This window comes from Xenopus laevis, chromosome 8S, assembly GCF_017654675.1.
Source record: "Xenopus laevis strain J_2021 chromosome 8S, Xenopus_laevis_v10.1, whole genome shotgun sequence".
Classification (NCBI taxonomy): domain Eukaryota; kingdom Metazoa; phylum Chordata; class Amphibia; order Anura; family Pipidae; genus Xenopus; species Xenopus laevis.
Window position 1 is genome coordinate 79,763,952 of NC_054386.1, and position 24,232 is coordinate 79,788,183.

Below are 24,232 nucleotides of genomic sequence, written 5' to 3' on the forward strand. Positions count from 1 at the left end.
CTTCACAGGTGAGTTTAGCAGACGCCAAGCCAAGTCGAAGTACGGTGCGATTACCAATCAGACCATTTTTAAGATGCCGGACACCTTCGTTACCAATTGCATTATGGCCCAGGTTTAGTGTTTCTAAAGTCTGAGTATTAGGCTGTGAAAAATAAAATACAATGAAAAGTAAAAGGTCATGTGTAGTGATGCTGAAACAAGAAAAGGAGCACTGTAAGAAATTCTGAACTCAGGGTACTAGTTGTTTCCCCACTGTAACTTTTACAACACAATGGTTTACAGACTTACCAGACACAGACTCATGTAAACCATGCCAGCATGAGTCAACTGATTGTTCCAAAGGACCAGGGTGACCAGTCCCTGTCGCTGTTCCTTTATTCCTTCACAGACGTATGACAGTCCTGGGTAAATAAAACAAGTGGTTGCACATCTCACAATAAATATCAAGTCAACTCCTTACTGTAAAAACTTTTTTTTTTTAAAGGATAGTTTTCCAAATTGTGTGGCTGAACCCAGCTTAAAGGGAGTCTGTCACAATTTCTATGATGTAGTTTTTATTTCTAAATTACACTTACACTGCAAATAATACACTCTATAATATAAAATGTCATTACTGAATCAGCAAGTGTATTTTCTTTAGTTGTAATATTGGTGTGTAGGCAGCCATCTCAGGTCATTTTGCTGTTGTTTCTTCTACTCAATGTAACTGAATGTGTCTCAGTCTCAGTGGGACCTGGATTTTACGATTGAGTGCTGTTCTTAGATCTACCAGGCAGCTGTTATCTTGTGTTAGGGAGCTGTTATCTGGTTACCTTCCTATTGTTCTGTTGTTAGGCTGCTGGGGGGAAAGGGAGGTGGTGGTATCACTCCAACTTGCAGTACAGAAGTCACATGACTGGGGGCAGCTGGGAAACTGACAATATGTCTAGCCCATGTCAGATTTCAAAATTAAATCTAAAACAATCTGTTTGCTCTTTTGAGAAACGGATTTCAGTGCTGAATTCTGCTGGAGCAGCACTATTAACTGATGCATTTTGGGAAAAAAAAACTTTTTCCCATGACAGCATCCCTTGAAAGCATATTTAGCGTGAGATTTAGGACAATGACACATGGGGAGACCCTGGGCAACAAGTCTCCCTGAAAATGCCATTCCCCTGGTAACATTTGAATCACTGCAATTACTTGCTGTGATTTTGATTAATAGTGGGGAACTGCCTTCTTTCCCATTTTCCCACAATTAAGCAAAATCGCTGTGAGTAATGTAATTCTCTCGCGGTGGTTCCAATGTTAAAGGAGGGGAGGTTTGAGGTAAAAATGCTCTGGCACAGGCGACAAATCTCCCCCGTATGTTATTACCCTTATAGGGAAAGCTTAGTGACTGTCAAGGTTTTTATCCTGCAGTCCCATTAATAACATTAGGACAGCCTGACTAAATGTTAAAGGAAAAACAGATCTTTTGCAAAATGCATCAGTTAAAATTATCCATTTTTCAAAATAGCAAACAGATTTTTTTTATATTTAATTTTGAAATTTGACATGTTCTTAATTTTCCAGTTGCCCGCAGCCATGTGACTTGTGCAGTAATAAACTTCAGTCACTCTTTACTGCTGTACTGCAAGTTGGATTGATATTATCCCCTCACCCCCTTTCCCAGCAGCCTATTAGCAGGTAATAACATAGCATCCCACCTCTGCTTAAGGATTCATCTGCCTAAACTGATAGGAACCCCATGTTTCTGCTGACAATGCTTCGCTTCAATAGTACAAAACTGCGTATACTACCTCCTGTTACTTTAAGGTGGCTTCAGGCGTTTCTCTACCAGCTAAAATACACTGTGGAAAAACTGTGCCATGTGCGCTTAGCCTGAATTAGCTTGTACCATAAATGAAATATAGATATATACACTCAGTATATCAGTGATATCAACCCCCCCAGCAGCCAAAGCAAAGAACAATGGGAAGGTAACCAGATAACAGCTCCCTAACACAAGATAACAGCTGCCTGGTAGATCTAAGAACAACACTCAATAGTAAAAAGCCATGTCTCACTGAGACTCCTTCAGTTACATTGAGAAGGAAAAACACCACTCTGCCAGAAAGCATTTCTCTCCTAAAGTGCAGGCAAGAGTCACATGACCAGGAGCAGCTGGGAAATTGACAAAATGTCTAGCCCCGTGTCAAAATTGAATATAAAAAAATCTGTTTGCTCTTTTGAGAAATGGATTTCAGTGCAGAAGTCTGCTGGAGTAGCACTATTAACTGATGTGTTTTGGAAAAAAACATGTTTTCCGATGGCAGTATCCCTTTAAGCAATAAAGGCTACATCATAAATATTATGACAGAATCCCTTTATACAAAAACAAACAAAAATCAGAAATCTACAACCATTAAACAAAAAAGTATAACAAAAAATGACTGGGATGTGTCATAATAGCAAACGTATTACCTGAATCCATAATATGATTGTTTCGCAGGTCCAAAATCTGGATGCAGTTGTTAAATTTTAGTAAATTCCCCAACTGAGCAGAATCTTGTAGGCTGTTGAGACGGTTATCAGCAAGGTATAATTCCCGCAACACTATGTTCATCTTTAGAGCTGTAGCTAAGATGAGGAAATTTTAAAGTCAGGGTGTCAGCTGGTTGATGAAAACAAAATAAAAGTGCAGATTCTGAACTCATATTTTTCATCTGTCTACACAAATGAGGAACCAGTTAATGAAGGATTCCTTCTTAATAGTCCCAATTGCAGTAATACAACTAATGATGCATGGTTCACACATGAGGAAATTCAAAAGAGACTAGAACATGTTAAGATTAACAAAGGTCCGGGGCCAGATGGTATTCATCCCAGGGTACTTAGCAAATTTAGCTCTGTGATTGCCAAACCTCTTTACTTAATTTTTCAGGATTCATTGAGGTCTGGCATAGTGCCGAGAGACTGGTGAATTGTTAATGTGGTGCCCGTTCTCAGCCTCAAAACTATAGGCCAGTTAGTCTGATTGTCCGTGGTAGGAAAGCTTTTCGAACGGTTAATAAACGATAAGATACTGGACTTTATAGCAAATCATAATACTATGAGTGTGTGCCAGCATGGTTTTATGCATAATAGATCTTGCCAGACTAACTTAATTTCTTTTTATGAGAAGGTAAGCAGGGACCTTGATTCTGGGATGGCAGTGGATGTGATTTACTTAGACTTTGGTAAAGCATTTGATACAGTGCCACACAAAAGGTTACTGGTTAAATTAAGGAATGTTGGCCTGGAACATAGTATTTGTAGAGTGGTGGTAAATGGAACATTTTCTTATTGGACCAGTGTTGTTAGTGGAGTACCGCAGGGCTCTGTACTAGGTCCCTTGCTTTTCAACTTGTTTATTAATGACCTGGAGGTGGGCATTGAAAGTACTGTTTCTATTTTTGCAGATGATACTAAATTGTGCAGAACTACAGGTTCCATGCAGGATGCTGCCACTTTGCAGAGTGATTTGTCTAAGTTGGGAAACTGGGCAGCAAACTGGAAAATGAGGTTCAATGTTGATAAATGCAGGTTATGCACTTTGGCAAAAATAATATAAATGCAAGTTATACACTAAATGGCAGTGTGTTGGGAGTTTCCTTAAATGAGAAGGATCTAGGGGTTTTTGTAGATAACATGTTGTCTAATTCTGGGCAGTGTCATTCTGTGGCTACTAGAGCAAATAAAGTTCTGTCTTGCATAAAAAAGGGCATTAACTCAAGGGATTAAAACATAATTATGCCTCTTTATAGGTTCCAGGTGAGGCCTCATCTGGAGTATGCAGTGCAGTTTTGGACTCCAGTCCTTAAGAGGGATATAAATGAGCTGGAGAGAGTGCAGAGACGTGCAACTAAATTGGTTAGAGGGACGGAAGACTTAAATTATGAGGGTTGACTGTCAAGGTTGGGGTTGTTTTCTCTGGAAAAAAGGCGCTTGCGAGGGGACATGATTACACTTTACAAGTTCATTAGAGGACATTATAGACAAATAGCAGGGGACCTTTTTACTCATAAAGTGGATCACCGTACCAGAGGCCACCCCTTTAGACTAGAAGAAAAGAACTTTCATTTGAAGCAACGTAGGGGGTTCTTCACAGTCAGGACAGTGAGGTTGTGGAATGCACTGCCGGGTGATGTTGTGATGGCTGATTCAGTTAATGCCTTTAAGAATGGCTTGGATGACTTTTTGGACAGACATAATATCAAAGGCTATTGTGATACTAAACTCTATAGTTAGTATAGATATGGGTATATAGAATTTATGTGAAATTAGGGATGCTGGGTTTTCATTTGGAGGGGTTGAACTTGATGGACTTTGTCTTTTTTCAACCCCATTTAACTATGTAACTTTGAAAAGTTGATAATTAGTGAAACAGTCCATAAGTGATTAGAGAGAGTGAGAGACCCTTGTGTACATATGGGCTACATGTCTCCAGAAAGTCCAGGTATGGTGAGGTTGGGATTTAATGATAGATGTCTCTTGTAGAGACTCCATTGTAATACAGAATGGATTGCAAATGTTTGCAGTAACAGAATATGGAAATCAGTTTAATAGGAGGGTCTGTCTCACTCACCCAGTAACATTAAGGGTCTCCCAGACAGGCTGGTGTTTTCAAGATGTAGTACCGTTAAGCTGCTGCTAATGCGGAGTGCACGGGCCACAAATGGTGCAGAGTGGTCCAACAATGGTGTATTGCGTGCATCCAGATACTGCAGACAGTTGGTCTGAGGTATGACACAATATTATTGTTATATATGCACAACATAGGGGAAATATCCTGATATAAAGGTACACCCAAACACAAACATGCCATTTGTCAGTAGCGTATTAGAAGTAGATGCCTCATGCTTGAATCAGCCAGTTTTATCAGGTAATATCTGTGACTCACAGCATGATTATTATTATTGCAAAAAGAACAATAAAGTTAGTGTAAAACTGATTGATTAATCGTCCAATGCAGTTCAACAGGGATGGTTCTATTCACATTAACATTCACACCTTAAAGTAGTTAGATTCAAAAAAATGTATTTTACAGATTTTAATAAAGTCATGTTTACCTTACGCATCATATGTGCTGCAGCCTGCCAACCTCTAGTACCAATGTGCTTGTTGAAGGAAATGTTGAGGTGAGTTGCTGACTCATAATACTCAATCATGTCAAACAGAGCAGAAGCACCCTGCAGATACATAAATATAAAAGCATGAATAGTTATTTCCAGAGTTGCTTTTAACCAACATAAATGTCAACATATAGAAAGATCATATGATCAGAAGCAGTTAAATCCTTACATCCTCATCCAAGTTGGTCTGCTCAAGGTCCACCATCTTAAACTGCACTCTTTTAAAAATCTCTTCTAGAGCCTCGCATGCCTTGTGGTCCAGACGCTCTCCTGTGAAAAAATCCTTAGACTAGTACAGTTATGCATAAACAAAATGGATGAACAGTTAATAGAAGCTACAATATGTAACACTTAGAACAGCTTGTAAATTGTTAATAGAAACTATTTCATCACATATGAGCTAAAGGAATGAATAAAAAAACAAGTACATTAAAGGGACAGTTCTCTTTCTTTATTTTCTACTAGCAAGTTAGTAATTTTTCAATTTGTCTTCATTTTTTTATATTTGAATTATAAGCCGTCTGCCTCTTTCCAGCTTTCCCTGTGGGGTTCACTGACCCCACCAGACACAAAACTAATACTCTGTGAGGCTTCCATTTTACTGGTTATTATTTATGATAAATCTCTCTCTATTCAGGGTGGGTCCCAGTTGATATTTGGGAGACTACTGCAGCTTTGTGTTGCAAGAGGGACAGACTGAGGGAAGTACACTCCTCCCCTGCTCCCAAAGATTCCCTGTCATGGAATTAGAGGTGCAAGCAGAAGTAGCTATTTTTGACATTTATTTGCATATATGCTGTTATTCATATGAATGGAAGCATGTAAGACTAGGTTCTTGAAAAAACAATTTAAACAGTAATATCATCCAGCTGTAACAAAACTTATTCAAACAGTCAGTAACCCCTGGTTGTATGAATACTTGGTCAGCTTACCAAGAAATAATCAAAGATTTCTTAGGTGTCTATAACTGTGCATTACACTACAAGAAAACTCACGAAAATCCAAATCTGTATCCTAAACCCTTAAAAACGATATCATAAAAATCATGAAAGAATCCCTTTATTTCTAAATTATACTGTTTACACTGCAAATAATTCACTCTACCATATAAAATGTAATTCCTGAACCAGCAAGTATATTTATTTTATTTGTAATATTGGTGTGAAGGTGCCATCTCAGGTCATTTTGCCTGGTCATGTGCTTTCAGAAAGAGCCAGCACTCTAGGATGGAACTGCTTTCTGGCAGGCTGTTGTTTCACCTACTCAATGTAACTGAATGTGTCACAGTGGGACCTGGGTTTTACTACTGAGTGCTGTTCTTAGATCTACCAGGGAGCTATCTTGTGTTAAGGAGCTGCTATCTGTTTACCTTATTCTATTTTTAGACTGCTGGGTGGGAAAGGGATGGGGCGATATCATTCCAACTTGCTGTACAGCAGTAAAGAGTGACTGAATCAGAGCACAAGTCACATGACTAGGCGCAGCTGGGAAATTGACAATATGTCTAGCATCATGTCAGATTTCAAAATTAAATATAAAAAAATCTGTTTGCTCTTTTGAGAAAAGATTTCAGTGCAGAATTCTGCTTTGAGCAGCATGAATAAATGATGCATTTTGAAAAAAACATGTTTTCCTGTGACAGTATCCCTTTAAGCAATCCTTATGTGACCAGAGTCAGAGTTCTTACCTTTGAGGTCCATTGTTTCAACTCTCCCTGAGAGATCAGTCAAGTCCTGTAAGGACAATTTTATAATAAAATTAATCAAACAGGCCTCACTAATTTGAGACACCACAGTCCATAAAGCTGAAACTCATATGAGTTTTCTCAATACAAATGATGTGTCCTACAAGTGGATATACTCACCATGATCTTATTCGAGCATAGCTCTGTGCCATGTTAGGGGAACAGTCACCCCTCAATCAATACTTATGCAAAGCATAAAACTGGCACAACAGGGTAATTGAATGCAGGGAGTTTTCCCTGTGTTTATTTTGTCATATCATGACACTATAAAAGCAGGGGAAGCTCCCTGCATTTATAGTACAGAATATCTAGAATATATGCTATAAATAAGAACAGATGTTTGTTATTTTCCAGAAAAAAGTATATAGAAATAATAGTTTTTTTGCAAAATGGCTTTACTGCACACAATAATTGTATTCTAATGAAAATAATTTAAAGTATTAATTACAGTATCTAATTTAAAGTATTTTAAGAATTTAAAGTATTTTAAGTATCTAAAGTATTTATTACAGGTATTCTAGCCACATTTTTCCTATTAAGGGAAAGCAGAAATCTTTTCAGAAAAAGGTATGGCAAATGCATACAGGAACAGTAATGTTAATTCCAATGTGATGTTTTAAATCGGGGAAGTGAGGGCGTTGAGGCCAAGGCAAAATAGCTTGACAACAAATAAAGACTGTTTAGCCCTTAAAGTTACGTATCTTCAAAGATCTACAAATAGACTACAATTTTAAAACCAAAAATATGTGCACCATATTTTTGATAAAATGAATGTAAATGTATGGCACTAAACATTTATATTTTGTAGTCTCTACTTGCTACATAGTAGGGTCATCATATGCATGTTAAGTATCATATGATAAATGTTGCTGACATCTATAGAGATAAGAATCTGTACAATTCTAAGTTTTTATTCCATTTTTTAGATTTTATATTTAAAAAACTTAATATATAGTTTTAACGATATTTAGGGATGCACCAAATCCAGGATTCGGTTCCGGATTTGGCGAGGATTCAGTTCGGTATTCAGGCAGGAATCCGAGTCCTAATTTGCATATGCAAATTAGGGGCGTGGAGGGAAATCACTTGACTTTTTGTCACAAAACAAGGAAGTAAATTTTTCCCCCCTAATTTGCATATGCAAATTAGGATAAAGATTCGGTTTGGCCGAATCTTCCGGGAAGGATTCGGCTGAATCTAAAATAGTAGATTTGGTGCATCCCTAACTATATTCCACCAATAGTTCAAAAGTAAAAGAAAAGGAGTAAAAGGAATGTATGAGTTTCTATCACCACATCTACTCGGTAGAACAGAACACTCCAAGTTAATTACACAGCAGAGCCTTTCTTTGATTTGTGCCACTATGAGGCAAAGGGAAAACTCCCCAGCTTTCCCTGTTTGTATTTCTGATGACTTTTAGATCGTTTTCCGAAGTTTCCTAGTGAGGCCACTTTGGACGACTTCGGAAAATGAAGCGCTCCGAGTGCCACCCCGCCGGCAATTTTAATTGTAGCTGGCGGGAAGGCAGGTGAGGCAATTCAGGGAGATTAGTCACCGCAAAGAAGAGGAGATTTGACGCCGGGCGACTAATCTCTCTGAATCTGAGCGTATGTCTCTGCCCTAAAGGGTAACTATCATGAATAATTAAAATGTGCAAATGTGAAACTTTCTAAATATAATCAATTAGAAATTCTGTCCTGTTTCTGAAATAATCAAATTACTTTTCACTCATCCCTTTCATCCAAACAAACTCCAACACTAATCCTGCATGTAGAGAAACAGGATTTCTGTCAGACCTAGTTATTTTAAAAGAGTGAGATCTAATACATCTTCTTGGCAAAGGGTAAAACTCCCCCAAAGGATGTATTAGACCTGCCTGTCAATCAAAGTTTGACTCCACCTCCTGCTTGAAGAGAGAATGAAGAGAAACAGATTGCTAAGAGAGGAATAGAGAAGATTTACAGAAAATATTTTTTCATAAACAGTACAGGACCTTTAATCGTTATTTAGAAAGCTTCTTATTTCAGTGAGATTAAGCTTGTATTACTCGTTAATTGTTGCAATACATCCTCTTTAACAAGGCTAAGAAGTTTTTAGGTAAAACATGCAGACTAACCTGTAGCTGCCGAGTAAGTTTAGGAATTTGCTTGCAGTTGAGCTTCTGGCAGGCCTGGGAATAGGATGTGATCACATCGTCCACTGTAACATTCTGAGCTGGGGTTGGAAAAAGAATTTTAGTTCACTTGTTTTCAGATTGTTCCCGAGAAATAAAGACTTTTTTCAATTACTTTCCATCATTTAATTTTTACTGTTTTTCCAAAATCGAAGTTTAAAGTGGAATGTTCGTGTCTCTGGTGTTTGAGTCTGGCAGCTCAGTAATTCAGGTGCAGATTCTAAACGGTTATAATTTTGCAACATTTAGTTGATCCATTTCTCAGCAGCATCTCTGGAGTATTAGCAATTATTGTATCAATTCTAACAGCTGCCTGTAATGAAACCCAGGGATTCTGCTCAGCAGGGACAAAGATAAGAAATGTAGCAATTAAACGTATCAATTTAGAACAGGTTATAGGGTCAGCGACCCCCCCCCCTCCCAAAGCTGCCTTACACTTTACACTTCAATATTAGAAAAACGATGAAAATATAAAGTAATAGGAAAAAGTCTTTATTTCTGGTGAACGGACGCTGGTGTAAATTCACTAGTGTTACTTCGCACCCTTGCGCCTGGCAAATTTGCGCAACGGACGTAACTACGCAAATTCACTGACGCGCAAATTTTTCTGAACGCTACCTTTTACGCCAGACTTTCTTCGCCACCTCAGACCGGGCGAAGTGCAATAGAGTAGATAGAGATTGCTTCAAATTAACTTTTAAGTCCCAAAAAATGCTGGCGTTTTTTCATTTTTTATGGGTGATAGGCTGAAAAAGATAGAAAAATTTCTTGGGACTACCCTCCTTCCCCCCTACATTTCCTAACTCATGGCACCTTAACTATACAGTGGGCACATGTGTAGGGCAAAATAAAAATTTTATTTGCTGTTTTGAAGGTTTCCCAGGCTTGTGTAGTGATGCTACATATTCCTCCATTGTAACTTGAATTTGGCGCCGTATGCAAATTAACCATAACCATAACTTTGTTTTGCTTGGCGAATTAACGCTAGCGCAACCTTACGCTTCCCCTGAGCGCAACTTCGCATTTTAGTGAATTTGCGTAGCGCTGACAAAAATACGCCTGGCGAAGTGCGGCGAATCGGACGCTGGTGCAACAACGAATCTTAGTGAATGTCCCAATAAGTGTGACAAACACAGTTAACATTTTGAGATGGAAAATTCGTTCTGTCTTTGTCGCACTATTTTATTTTTTCTTTAAAGGAAAACTTTAAAGACATTAACATTGCTCACAGTACTGTTCTAAGCACTTTTGCAATAGAAATTAATTATATATATATATTTTATATATATATATATATATATATATATATATATATATATATATATATATATATATATATATATATATATATATATATATATATATATATATAAGATATTTGCAGAAATATGAACTAATAAAATGAATAGTGTATGAACAGCAGCACCTGCTGGCCAGTTTCCTGACAATGATCTGGAATGTGTCAGAACAAATAACTTTTCTGTTGTCGCAAAAATGGCCGTCGGTACAATGTTCATTATATTGGCACTATATTTTTTTTTTGATACCTTGATATTAAAATAAACATTTCAATTGTTAATTGCAAACATGCTAAGAATACTGCTCTAAAGCTTTTTTTTTTTACATACATTTGATTATAACATTTACAGTTTGTTTACAGTTCTCCAAAGGAAGTAATGGTACATTTTATGTCTTTGCAATAAAAGTCAATGTTTGGCTATAATTAAAAGTAAGGTTACAGGTATACAAAGGAAGTAATGGTACATTTTATGTCTTTGCAATAAAAGTCAATGTTTGCCTATAATTATATTTAAGGTAACAGGTATCCAAAGGAAGTAATGGTACATTTTATGTCTTTGCAATAAAAGTGCAATGTTTGGCTTTAATTTTTTTACAGTGACTATTTATAAATCATATACTAGCAATCTTTATAGATGCGTGCAGCAGACATAAAATTGTTAAGCAGAGGAATTTTATCAGTCACCTTTAATATTTTATCAGAATTAAATTAGTTAATGATCAGTCTGTTGACTTTCACATTACAATGGGAAAAGGCTCTGGTGTTGGAGTAAATATGGGAGTAAATGATTATTCTGGTTTTAGGATTATACTCTTTTTAGAAGACGAATTTACTTAGGATCAGGACACACACACAGGTTAAACCCCGTGTCTTTACCGGAGACAAACTACAGTTACATTTCTACTTCTAATATCCTCATATTTTGCAACAGGGGTACTTTATTTATTATAATACACAGGTTTCAGTGAGTCTTGTGACAAAAAATTACATCACTACTCACGGTTTATAACTGATGACATCAGTACTCACCGTTTATAAGGATATCATTTTCAGGACCTCCTGAAGACGGCTTAAGTTAAGAGCCGAAACGTCGAAAATAAAATAACTTTTGTTTTTTTACACTTTACTAAAGTCCTGGTTGTGCGGTTTATTTGCCAATTTTTGCTATTTATTATTTAACCAGCACCTAGGCATTGACTAACACTTGGGAGTGCTCCAGATCGCGATCTTGTATATGTATATGTATGTATATGTATATATATGTATATATATATATATATATATATATATATATATATATATGTGTATATATATATATATATATATATATATATATATGAAATGGAGCGGCACACAATCTTTGCAAAAAGTATGTATTCAACAAATTAGTACAGCGACGTTTCGGGCAAGCTATATGCCCTTTATCAAGCCATATATAAATATATATAGGGCATATAGCTTGCCCGAAAACGTCGCTGTACTGATGTGTTGAATACACACTTTTTGTAAAGATTGTGTGCCGCTCCTTTTCTTTTTTCTGCATGTTCAGTGGCGACGAGACAGAGTCTCCAATTGGAGTGTGCACCAAGATCCTCGCTTAGTGCGCTGGTAAGCACCAAACTGTAAATATAATCTTAAAAACGATTAATTTTGACATCAGCGTTGTTTATAGGACACCCACACAGTGGTCCTATAGTCTCTGCTCTTGGAGGAAGCCTTACGACGAAAGGAGATAATTTAAATAATTTGACACTTCACACATACTAGTGCTTATCAGTGCTGCTGCTGAAGTTGAGTTTTGCCAATATAATTACAGAAATCTGGGCAACTGTCTCCAAAATGATAAAGCATATTATCTGTATTTAGAAAAATAATTACACATTTCATAACTTTCATACTTTTTCACAATAGTTCTCCTTAAAATAAAGCCTAGTCGAATTGAGGGGGAGAAATGCGGCGAAGGTGGGGGATATAGTCTTAGAAACTGAGAATTATAGTAATGGTACAGAGTGTTTTTCAAGACAGTAAAAGAGCTGGAGGGGAAGCTGGTCAGATGTTGTTTGTCAAGGAAGCTGTAGAACAGGCAGTGAAACTTGCAGAGAAGTAGGAGTGTGATTTTTACTATGCCCTGCTGTGAGTTTCCATACTGTCTCTTGTTGCTAAACACACTCTATTATCCAGTCTATGGAAACTCCTTAAAAGCAAATACCACAATACTAAATGCCCTTTTCCAGCAAACCATCTACCTCAGCTTCCCAGGCATCCTATAATGCAAATCTCTGATCAACTATCTTCAGGGTGCAACATTCCCCACCTAATACTCTACCAATTCACACTTCCTCATCAACACCTGACTACTAAGTTCAGCTTTTTATTTTCTACTGATCCAATAGAATGACAAAACTTTCCCGACTCTCACACAAGCCTCTGCTGTTGATTTGTAGAGAGAGAGAGAGAGGCATAAAAACATTTTCAGCACAGTAGCGATAACACGGTACAGGTATGGGATCCATTATCCGGAAACCCATTATTCAGAATTCTCCAAATTACGGGAAGGCCGTCTCCCATGGACTATCCAAATAATTCAGATTTTTAAAAGTGATTTCATTTTTCTCTGTAATAATAAAGCAGTACATTGTGATTGATAAAACCTGAGATACAAGTAATCCTTATTAAAGGCAAAACAAGCCTATTGAGTTTATTTAGTGGGTTATTTATTAAAGTCCAAATGCCAAATACTCAAAACATTGAAGTTTTTCATTTTTTTTTCTTTAAAATCAGATTTTTTTGTAAAAAAAATAACGAAAATTTTTGGAATTTATTAAGCCCAGAGTTTTGTAAAAGTCAGAATTAAAAAGTACCCCAACTCAGACCTGCCGAGTGCATGTAGAAGTCATTGGGAGAAGTCCCGAAGATATCCTGATCTGCGCTTGGTTTCGGGTAATAATACGAAGATTTTGTGGTTTTCACCAAAAATCTTTGAGTTTTCCGACATCAAATCTGAAAAATTTGTACGATTCAATTTTTTTCATGATTTTATCGAGTTTTTTCCCCGCACAGGAAATTATAGGAAAAATGTATTGATAAATAAGGGGAACAAATCCATGCAGTTTTGGTCTATTTTACTGAAAATGATCCGAAATTTTAGGATTTTGATAAATAATCCCCTATATGTTTAAATGATTTTTAAGTAAACTTAAGCTATGAAAATCCAAATTATGAAAAGATCTGTTATCCGGAAAGCCCCAGGTCCCAAGCATTCTAGATAACAGATCCCATACCTGTACAGTGTCATAACGGATGCCATGCTTTTTTACCCAGAGTATAGCTAGCCAGGTTTCTTAATTAATTAATATTCTGTGCTCAGGTAGCTTTATTTATAATTAATCAACCTAGAAACAGAGAGGATCAACTTTCTGAAAAAGCCATAGTATTAACAGCTAGATTATTTTAAGATATAAAAAGGGGAAAATCATTGTGCATTTTATAAGAAAAAATGGGTAGAATAATTTCTATTCCTTTAGAATATTCCAAGTTTTTTTTTTTTTTTAATAAATAAAAATGTCCACATAAGGCCATTCTTACTATGAGGTGAAACAGGAGCCATATTAATAGAGTGCTAAGGTCAGGGAGACCACACCTGTGGGTAAAAGATAAGTGTATAAGGCAACAGAGAACATACGATAAATAAAGATAAGCTAAAATGAAAACATTAAGTAACATAATCCCATGGTCTAATTCCTAGCCCTATGAAAGCATGTCAGCAATGCGTATATGCAATGTTTTGCCTTTAGTTACCATTATTATAGAAACATGTTTGGAAGTCAGCTCCACAAGAATTAAATTACCGGTTAAGCAAAAACTGAAATATCAGTTCTTGAGTATCTGGTTTTGCTGCTATGAGTAGACTCCTGTAGCCGTGTTTTTTTCTCTTATATGTGCATAGTATGAGCTCAATTAACTTAGTTTGAATTGCAAATAGAGCACAGTTTATGGTTTTGTAATCTTTCAAGCAGAACTAAATAGACCGCAAATGTAAATTTTCTACCCACACGTGGATATACAGTAAAACAAGAACCTTTGTAATTCAGTATCGCTGCACTTTAATAATAAAGGAACGTGACATTTGGTAAACTTCCTTAGAATTCAATAACATTTTAGGTTTAACATTATTATTATCTGGAGCACTTTACAGAGATCTCTTATCATTAACATCTGACCCTGCCCTATTGAGGTTTGAAATCGAAGCTCCCTACATTGGGCAAACACTAATTTGGGTCAGTTACACTGTAAGAGTTGCACGAAACCAACGTTATCAGAATATGAGAAGAACTCTGCAGAGTTTGCTTTGTTAAAAAGGATGTCTACTGAAAGAATAAAAACTATTTTTTCTTTGCATAATGCAAGACCACTGAAACAATGTACAGGTATAGGATCCCTTATCCGGAAACCCGATATCGAGAAAGCTCCGAATTACGGAATTGCTGTCTCCCATAGACTCCATTTTATCCAAATAATCCAGATTTTTAAAAATGATTCTGAAACTAACCAGTGCAATGACACACTACCCAGTAAGAACCATTAAGGGAGAACTAAACACCCCACTGTGATAAGTCCCCACTGGCCCCCCACCCTGCCTCCACAGTGCTAACTGTTACCCCAGAATTGTATCCCTTGTACGATTCTTGACCGCAAATGCAGAGTGAGCGCAGCGGAGTTTACTGCGCTTCTGTAATCTTCGAGTGTTTTCGCAATTTCCATCACTTCTGGCGCATGAGCGGTTGTAACGAACCAGAATACTTTACCAGGATTACCGAAGCACCAAAATAGCGCCCGTGAGCTCCTCTGCGCTCACTCTGCATTTGCGGTCAAGAATCCTACAGGGGACACAATTCTGGGGTAACACTTAGCAGGGGGAGGCAGGGAGGTGGGGAGGGATTTATCACTGTTGGGGGTTTAGTTCTCCTTTAGGGCAGAGACACATGCTCAGATTCGGGGGGAGATTTAGCCGCCCGGCAATAAATCGCCTATTCTTTGGGGCGACTAATCTCCCCGAACTGAATCTAAATCAGCGGCGAATGGCACTCGGAGTGCTTCGTTTTCCAAAGTCGCCTGAAGTTTCGTCGTGAGGCAACTTCGGGAAACGAAGCGCTCTGAGTGCCATCCAGCCGTCGATTTACATTGTAGCCTGTGGGAGGCAGTTCCAGGAGATTAGTGTCCCGAAGAAGAGGAGATTTGTCGCTGGACGGCTAATCTCCCTGAATCTGATCGTGTGTCTCTGCCCTTAAAAAAACCATTTGGGGTCAAACTCATTAAAAACGTTAAAATAACGACTCACCGTGCCTCCATGGGTCTTTGGGTTCAAGGGCACCAGACACTATATCATCATCACAAGGGAATGTTACCCTCTTAGGTCCATGTTTAATCCTCCCATTTTCCTCTTGTGCCACAATTTCCTTATCCTCATTCGTTTTGCTCTGGTCCATTGCCTCTGTTGCTTCTCTGACCTCTACCCCCTCCTCACCGTCCGATTCAGTAGTAGGAGTCCTCAGGGGAAGAGATTTTGGATCTTGGTCACAAGGAGGCAATTCTGGGAAAGTCATATCCCCGGTGTTTTCCCTGTTCTTCATGACAGCAGCTTCAACTTCTACAGGTAAGCCTTCTTTCAGCTCATCTCCCACATTGTTTTGCGGCATTTTCTCCACAGTGTCCTTTTCTTCAAGTGATGGAGGCGCCACAATATTTCCATCCATTTCACCCTCCTGTACTCAGAGCCGCCATAAGTGGGGAGAGGGGGGGACAGTTGTCCCTGTGGGGTTGGTGTTTACGAGGGGAATGTGCTGCACTTACTCGGATTCCCCCCCTACTTTCAGCGAGTTGCAGACTTCGGGAGGGAAGGTAATTACTAAGGTGGCTGCATCTACTTTCCCCTAACAAGCTTCCTGGGCTGCTAGTTTTGTCACAGTTTCCCGTCCCGGTAGAGACGTATTGGATATAGTGAGGGAGAGAGTTAACTTTAACCTCTAATCCAAGTAAATACCCAGCGCCCAAGCGTTCCACTTTTCCTAACAATCCGCAGTCCCCGATCGCTACACACACCTTAACTGCAAGCTTCCTGCTCCTGTCTTGCAGAAAATCCCGACGCCACTAGTCTCATCTCGCGAGACCAGCGTCGCAGCTACACGTAAGCACAGTGACGCACAAAGGCGGCGTAACGCTGCGTTAACCAATTGCTAGCCGCTAGTATGTGGCGCTCTGTCAGTTTACAGTCTGGTTTCTCTTCCTCTCACACGCCTCCTAATTTAGTTATAAAACAACAGAAAAAGAGAAAATACCTTTGTTATAAACTCAGTACCCAATAAGAAGTCATTTATCAGTTCTGCTCAGTGCTCCACTTGTTTCAGACTAACTAGAGACAATTTTGTAAATTTAGGGTTGAAGGGTTGGTTCACCTTTAAGTTTTTAGTATGTTATAGAATGGACAGTTCTAAGCAATGGTTAGTCTTTATTATTTATAGGTTTTTTGTTTCCTTCTCACCAGCTTGGGGGTGTCACTGACTCCATGGCAACCCTAGTGGTGGGGGCGTGAGCAGAATGGGGGGCTGTGACAAAAAGGTGGGGCCATGATGAAAAAGGTGGGTCCGTAAAAGGGGGCAGAGCCACATCGCGGCAATGGTCAGAAGGAGGAGACCAAGGGGACGGGCCAAGGGGTTTTGTTAAGGGCAGAGACACACTGTCGGATTCGGGGAGACTAATCTCCCCGAACTGCCTTTCCGCCGGCTAGAATGTAAATCGCCGATTGGATGGCACTTGGAGCGATCCGTTTTCCGAAGTCGCCAGAAGCTTCCTCGTGAGGCAACTTCAGGCGACTTCGGCAAACTAAGCGCTCCGAGTGCTATCCCGCCTGCAATTTACATTCTAGCCGGCTGGAAGGCAGTTCAGGAAGATTAGTCGCCCAGAAGAAGAGGAGATTTGTCACCGGCCGACACTATTTATATCACACTAAAACATAAAGGAGATTTAAAGTCAAAAAAATAATATTGCAGATGCTTCTCGTAAACCTAAAAAGATGCATATTGGCAATGTACTAAAGTTAGACATTTTGTACAGTTTCTATAAAATAACAGATTCTGTGCAGCTGAATTCACAGTTTGTCTCCTCTCCTTGCTGAAGCTGTGCACAGAACCTTTCCCGGCTGGCCAGAGAGTAGTAAGAAAACGGCTGCACTGCTCAGCTGCAATGCATTCTGAAGGGGAGGGAAGCAGAGCAAGTTTATTTGTTTATTTATCGTTAAAGGGAAACTATGGCTTCCAAACAAAAGTCTGATAAAGAGGCCCACTTAACACAGAAACCCCTAATATATCCATCTCAGTTACCTGTTTCTTCAAAAAGTATGAATAAATGCCATTTTCTATGCTTAAATTCCAGATGTTTAACAGTTCTTTCTGCATCATTTGAAATCCTGGCAAGGGAGGATGGACTAAACACTGTGTTGGTACAAAGTTGGCGTCAATGTTCCCCCTAAGCTGTGGGCTCGTGTGCACACACACATTATGAGATCAGTGCACACAACACGTGTACACAAAGAATTTTGTGTGAAAATACATTTTGTATTTATTCTGACCCAGACACAGTTTTTAAAAATGCATACGCAAGTTTAAAATGTGTGCACAAAATAATTTATTTGCTCACATAGCCGAGAAGGAATTAAAGGTAGCATTGGTAGGCATGGCTAAATATTCACCGACACAATTATTTTCCGCTCAGTCTTTCAAATGATGAAAGGTTTCAGAGGTTAAAGGAACCCATTAGATTTAAGCTCAAGGGCCAATGACATATCTGATATATATATCTGAACATATATCTGTTTCAGCTTCTCAATAGCAGCAATGATAAAGGACTTCAAACTTGTCACAGGGGGTCACCATCTAGGAAATTATCTGTGACACTCACATGCTCAGTGGGCTCTGAGCAGCTGTTGTTATCAAGTAGAATGAGGTTGGTCTGTAATATAAGCTGATGCTATAGGGCTGAAATTATTAAAATAAGATGCTAGTTGCACTGGTTTCTGTGCTGCCATGTAGTTATTATCTGCATTAATTACTAATCAGCCTTATATTGATATGACATCAATCATGTGACATTTCTATTCTATGTGTATTCTATTCTACTGTACAGTATATTATGAGTGGGTCCCAAAGCTCAGTAAGTGACAGCAGCACAGAGCATGTGCAGTGAATCAGCAGAAAAGAAGATGGGGAGCTACTGGGGCATCTTTGAAGACACAGATCTTTACTGCTAAAGGGCTGTGGCTGCCTTGAGCTGGTACACAAGCCCAAACCATAATGTACAACATTTCTAGCTACTTTTTTAGTTACGCTTTAGTTCTCCTTTTATCTGGAGAAATAGTCTTAGAATAGACAGTACAGGTATAGGATCCATTATCTGAAAATCCATTATACAGATAGCTCTGTATTACAGGATGGTTTTCACCCATAGACTCCATTTTAATTAGATAACTCAACATTTTAAAACATATTTCCTTTTTCTCTGTAATAACATAGAAGTACCTTGTACTTGTTCTCATGATCTGTTTAATGGGCACCAGTTCCAGTGGGTTCATCCAGCTACAGGGCCGGACATGCAGGGTGGGGTCAGTCAGGCTTTTTAGAGGCAGGGGGTTGCAGAAGGGAGGCCCTTGACTACGGTCAACAGTTTCTTAAATCAGCCCTGCTTGGTGCATTTCTAATACAGCAACTTAACAAAACTATCTAGCCAGATGGCCTTAGAATTTTGCTTAGCTCTGCCATGTGTGTTTCAGGCATACATTTTGTTTATGCCATGCTTTATCGTACTGTACTGTGAACAACCTAACACTCTGCTATGGCTCTAAGAGTATTCCATTATAACCATATGAAGAGAACAAGAAATGGTGCACCCTCTGAAACATACCAATAAATTTAAAAGGACTTGTATCACCTTGTAAAAATGCAGTAAGGGTCAACTGCAACTTAGAAGGATAAACAGTAGGATCAACATTACAAGTGTCATTCTCAGCTTTTACTTATAAACCTACTTCAAGCTGTGGTTGTGCAGTGGTTCTGCACTATAGGGAATTTAAGATTTTTTTTCTGATACAGATTTAACACCCACAAATATGCCGTAACACTTTACTTGGCTGGCTACAAAAGTATAATCTTCTTACTCATGGCCAAAGATGGAATTCACAAATCTATGCAATACGACCACACAGTATTGTTTGATTTATTCATTCCAGCTAATATCCCTTAGACACAGAAAGAGTATGAAATAATGTCGGGTCCCCGGATAAGTGCTTCCTTTTGCACACCAATCGGAGTCTGTAGGTCAGAGACCTGAAAATTGTGTCCTTCCATGTCACAGGCATTGAAGCGAGTCGCAGTCACAGTTACACGCTGATAAAGTGTGAAGGTGACGGGAAGGCCAGCAGATGCAAGAAGGCTACGGAGAAAGAGCTGGCGAAGAAAAGAGCGACACTTTTGGTGATCTTTGGGTGGGCAGTGAGCAAGTGCTCGGGGTGAAGAAAGGTCAAATCCACGGCCGGATGGTGAAGGGGGACGTGGGAGACGCAGTATGGGTACCTGTGGGAGAAGAGGTGGGTCCTGGATGGGAGAAGAAAGAAAGTGTAAGAGTACAAATATACAGAAAATGGTCTAAACCAATGTTCCTCGGGTTGGGAAAGGGCTGTGTGGACAATACTATAAGTGTTGTTTCATTATATGCAACTTTTAGTCCAGAGAGTACAATGGGCTAGGATAATTATTTTTTACCTGGCCACTGAAACTTTATTGGAGCATGTTGCTTTTATCTCTTAACTGTTATGGACAAAGAAATATTAATTTCTTAGTCTCCCCAATTACCAGTTGATTACTGAGAGAAAGGCAATGAGGCAGTTCTAGCTGCTGCAAAAGTGTTTATTTACACAACATGTTTCAGGCTCTGGGCCTTTAATCAAGTGTATCGCGTAAACAGTGATCCAAATACATTTATACACAATTTCAGGAAGTGATGTAAAGGAGACAACCCACAAAGGGGTGTGTTATATGTCCATCAGTCCATGTATCAAAGTAATTGTATCCATCAGTGAATAAATGAACGTGATGTGCTTAGAGGGATACTGTCAAGGGAAAACATGTTTTTTTCAAAATGCATCATCAGATGCATCAACAGATTTTTTTATATTCAATTTTGAAATCTGACATGGGGCTAGACATATTGTCAGTTTCCCAGCTGTCCCCAGTCATGTGACTTGTGCTCTGATAAACTTCAGTCACTCTTTACTGCTGTACTGCAAGTTGGAGTGATATCACCCCCCCCCCAGAAGCCTAACAAAGGAACAATGGGAAGGTAACCAGATAGCAGCTCCCTAACACAAGATAACAGCTCCCTGGTAGATCTAAGAACAGCACTAAATAGTAAAAGCCAAGTCCCACTGAGACTGATTTAGTTACATTAAGTAGGAGAAATAACAGCCTGCCAGAAAGTAGTTCCATCCTAAAGTGCTGGCACAAGTCACCTAAGTCACAAAAAATAACAGTAGTCCGGTTTCTCCCAGGGCTTCTAATCAGCTTTTGGGTGAAGAACCCAGTCACCCCAATATTGTAGGAAAGCTATAAGGTGTTGGTTGTACAATAAGGGTAAGGGCACACGCTGCTATTTTGGGGTATTAGTCAACAAGCGACAAATCGTTTCTTCTTCTCCCCGAACTGCCTTTTAGCAGCTAGAATGTAAATCGCCAGTGGGATGGCAGTCGGATCGCTTCAGCAATTTACATTAGAGCCGACTGGAAGGCAGTTCGGGGAGATTAGTCGCCCAAAGAAGCAATTTGTCGCTGGGCGACTAATTTCCCAAAATAGCAGCGTGTGCCCAGCAAAAAAAAATAGCTTCTTCTTCTTCAGGCAACTAATCTCCCCTAACTGCCTTCCCAGCGGCTAGAATCTAAATAGTCGGCGGGATGGCACTCGGAGCGCTTCGTTTTCCAAAGTTGCTTCAAAAGGAAAGTTCGGGCGACTTTGCAAAGCCGAAGCAATCCGACTGCCATCCCGCTGGCGATTTACATTCTACCCGGCTGGAAGGCAGTTCTGGCAGATTAGCCGCCCGAAGAAGTCGATTTGTCGCTGGGCGACTAATCTCCTCGAACTGCCTTCCCGCCGGCTAGAATCTAAATTGCCGCAAAATGGGCCTCGGAGCACTTTGTTTTCCGAAGTTGCTTCAGGCAGAAACTTCGGGCAACTTCGGAAAGCCAAAGCGATCCGACTGCCATCCCGCAATTTACATTTTAGCAGGAGAGAACTCAGTCGAGGCAATTAGTCACCCAAAGAAGATGCGATTTGTCACTGGGCGACTAATCTCCCAAAATAGCAGCGTGTGCATTTAATGAAGCATTTAAAAAATGATAAGCCAAATAAAGAAATCATATTGAAACATATTTAGAAAGTGTACTTATAGGGCGTCAGCAGTTCTGGGGTCTGCTTTCTCTACACTTTACAGAACACGAGGGGAAGTAGTTTAGGATGCACTGGAAGGGAAGAAGGAAGGGAAAGAGAAAAAACACAGCAAGTCCAGTTGATCAGACGTATTGGTACAGATATACCAGACTTGGATGACAGAGAATGTACACAAACATAAGAGAGAGTAAGTAAGCCGCCGCAGTAGTGGTGGTGGTGGTGGTGGAAATAGGAGCTCAGCTTACGCTTGTCTCCTTCATGCTGCAACCATCTGGCTCTTCCCTTAAAACAGCCTTCATTCAATCTCTGCAAGGATTTCCCTATAGAGCTTTAGCCGCCCGCGATTCAGCCGAGATTCGGTACATCCGCACTCACTTCCCCCCAGAAAACACAAACTCTGAACTTTTAGTTCCACGCTGGGATATTGTATATCAGCGCCATCTAGCGGGCAACATCATAACAACACAAACAGTGAGAAAGAAGTTATGTTCAAATTCAAAATACAGGTACCTGACCTAATGTGTCATGTTTCTTTCTTTTGTTGTTTTAATTGATTTATTGCATTTGATATAAGTACAATATATAATGAAGAAACAGCCAAACAAAATAAGATTCATATTTAGGCAATATAAGTGAAAATACAGTGGAACAACCTGTTTAGTCCAAGCAGTGTCAGACTGGGATATCAGGGGCCACAATCTCAGTACTATTATTCCTTCTCTCCTCACTCAGCCTCTCCTATTCTCTTTTCTTTACACACTATAATCTATTATTCCATCTATTTAGCCTCTTTGTTCTCATACAAATAGGGAATGGCCATGAAATAGGCCAAATGTTTACCAACAGGAGGACCCATTGACAAAGTTTCTAACTTAATTGACTCTTGGCAGAGAGCACACAATACATACTTAACATACTTTTGTAATGGTTTTTAGATAAGATAAGAACTTACACAAGTGAAAGGGCAATTCACCTTCATTAGCAAAAAAATTTATAACACATAAAAACCACAGAAATATGTTCAAACTTTCATAACCTGACAAATTTAGTAAAATGGACATGGTAATTAGGGGGTGTGGTCACATAAATGGGAGTGGTCAAAAACATTTCCCCACGCTATGCGCACCAAATCTTTTTGTCCCGCTTTCTGTTTCCAAAATGTTAGGAGGTATTTGCCAGTGGGCCAGTCGACACTGAGTCCAAGTGGGGGAGAAATTAAAGGGGAGAAAAGGTGGGACATGTAAGGTTGTCAGGTTCCTTATAAACACAGCCTTCATGTTGTAGGAAAGCATAGAATGGGGAAGTTGTTCGGAACAAGGGTGAATTTAGGAAAATGGCTGCCCAGCTGATTTCAAACCTTGACGGTGTTGTAAAGTGGAGGGCAAAATGCTCTGAATTGACTCCTCTTTCAAAATCGTTACTAATGGCTGGCCCTGTCAAGTGCCACGTGTGTATAAAGGTGGCCATACATGGGCAGATTAAAGCTGCTGATATATGACCAATTCTGCAGTTTATGCCAGTGTATGCAGGCTTCTGATGGGCCTCCCCAATCGATATCTGGCCAAGATGTCGATCGGAGAGGCTTGATTTTAGGGATGTACCGAATCCACTTTTTTGGATTCGGCCGAACCCCCGAATCCTTCACGAAGGATTCGGCCGAATACCAAACCGAATCCGAACCCTAATTTGCATATGCAAATTAGGGGTGGGAAGGGGGAAACATTTTTTACTTCCTTGTTTTCTGACAAAAAGTCACGCAATTTCCCTCCCTGCCCCTAATTTGCATATGCAAATTAGATATATTAGGATTCGGATTCGGTTCGGCCGGGCAGAAGGATTCGGCCGAATCCGAATCCTGCTGAAAAAGGCCGAATCCTGGCCGAATCCCGAACCGAATCCTGGATTCGGTGCATCTCTACTTGATTTTTTTCCTGACATCGAGGACTGCATAGTTGATGTGGTTCTAAGATCTGTCGGCGCCCATTTCCTTTGTTTTAACCGGAGATTAACCCGATATCACCCTGCCGTTGGCCGGCATATGGAAGAAAGATCAGATTATTTGGCAACCTTGTGTATGGCCACCTTTACTCAGTAATGGAGCACAGATCCAAGAATCTGATTCCCACATGTTAATTACAGGACATGCAATTGTAGGCGTTTGGGTTTACCAACCCTTGAAATTATTTCTGGCTGATGGCTTCAAAGATAACCAGATGTCATGTAAAGGGGTGAGTCACCTTTTCATTAAATTTTAGTTTTTAATAGAAAGGCTTATTCCAAGCAACATTTCAATTGGACTTCATTTTTTCCTTTTTTATTGTTTTTGAATTATTTGCCTTCTTTTTTCCAGCTTTCCAATAGGGGTTGATGACCCTATCTAAAAAAAACAAATGC

General features: G+C 39.3%; 2 protein-coding genes across 4 annotated transcripts in view; both read right to left on the reverse strand.

Moving 5' to 3' along the window:
* Positions 1–16,544, reverse strand: part of ppp1r37.S (protein phosphatase 1 regulatory subunit 37 S homeolog) — a 29,639-nt gene extending 13,095 nt beyond the window's left edge. Inside the window, exons 1-10 of one of the 3 annotated variants that reach the window (XM_041574030.1) lie at positions 15,691–15,819; positions 13,938–13,992; positions 8,996–9,093; positions 6,823–6,868; positions 5,305–5,405; positions 5,073–5,192; positions 4,589–4,739; positions 2,446–2,601; positions 289–401; positions 1–142 (exon numbers count right to left, since the gene is read on the reverse strand). In XM_041574030.1, the coding sequence (XP_041429964.1) occupies positions 1–142; positions 289–401; positions 2,446–2,601; positions 4,589–4,739; positions 5,073–5,192; positions 5,305–5,405; positions 6,823–6,868; positions 8,996–9,093; positions 13,938–13,959 (949 nt within the window). In that variant the 5' untranslated portion in view covers positions 13,960–13,992; positions 15,691–15,819. 3 annotated transcript variants of the gene reach the window in all.
* Positions 16,545–19,602: 3,058 nt separating this feature from the next.
* Positions 19,603–22,239, reverse strand: gemin7.S (gem nuclear organelle associated protein 7 S homeolog). Its single transcript, XM_018233177.2, has 2 exons — positions 22,084–22,239; positions 19,603–19,993 (listed from the first exon to the last, which is right to left on the reverse strand). Exons 1-2 carry the CDS (start codon positions 22,135–22,137, stop codon positions 19,640–19,642), a joined length of 408 nt encoding a protein of 135 aa, XP_018088666.1. The 5' UTR covers positions 22,138–22,239; the 3' UTR covers positions 19,603–19,639.
* Between the last annotated feature and the right edge of the window lie 1,993 nt (positions 22,240–24,232).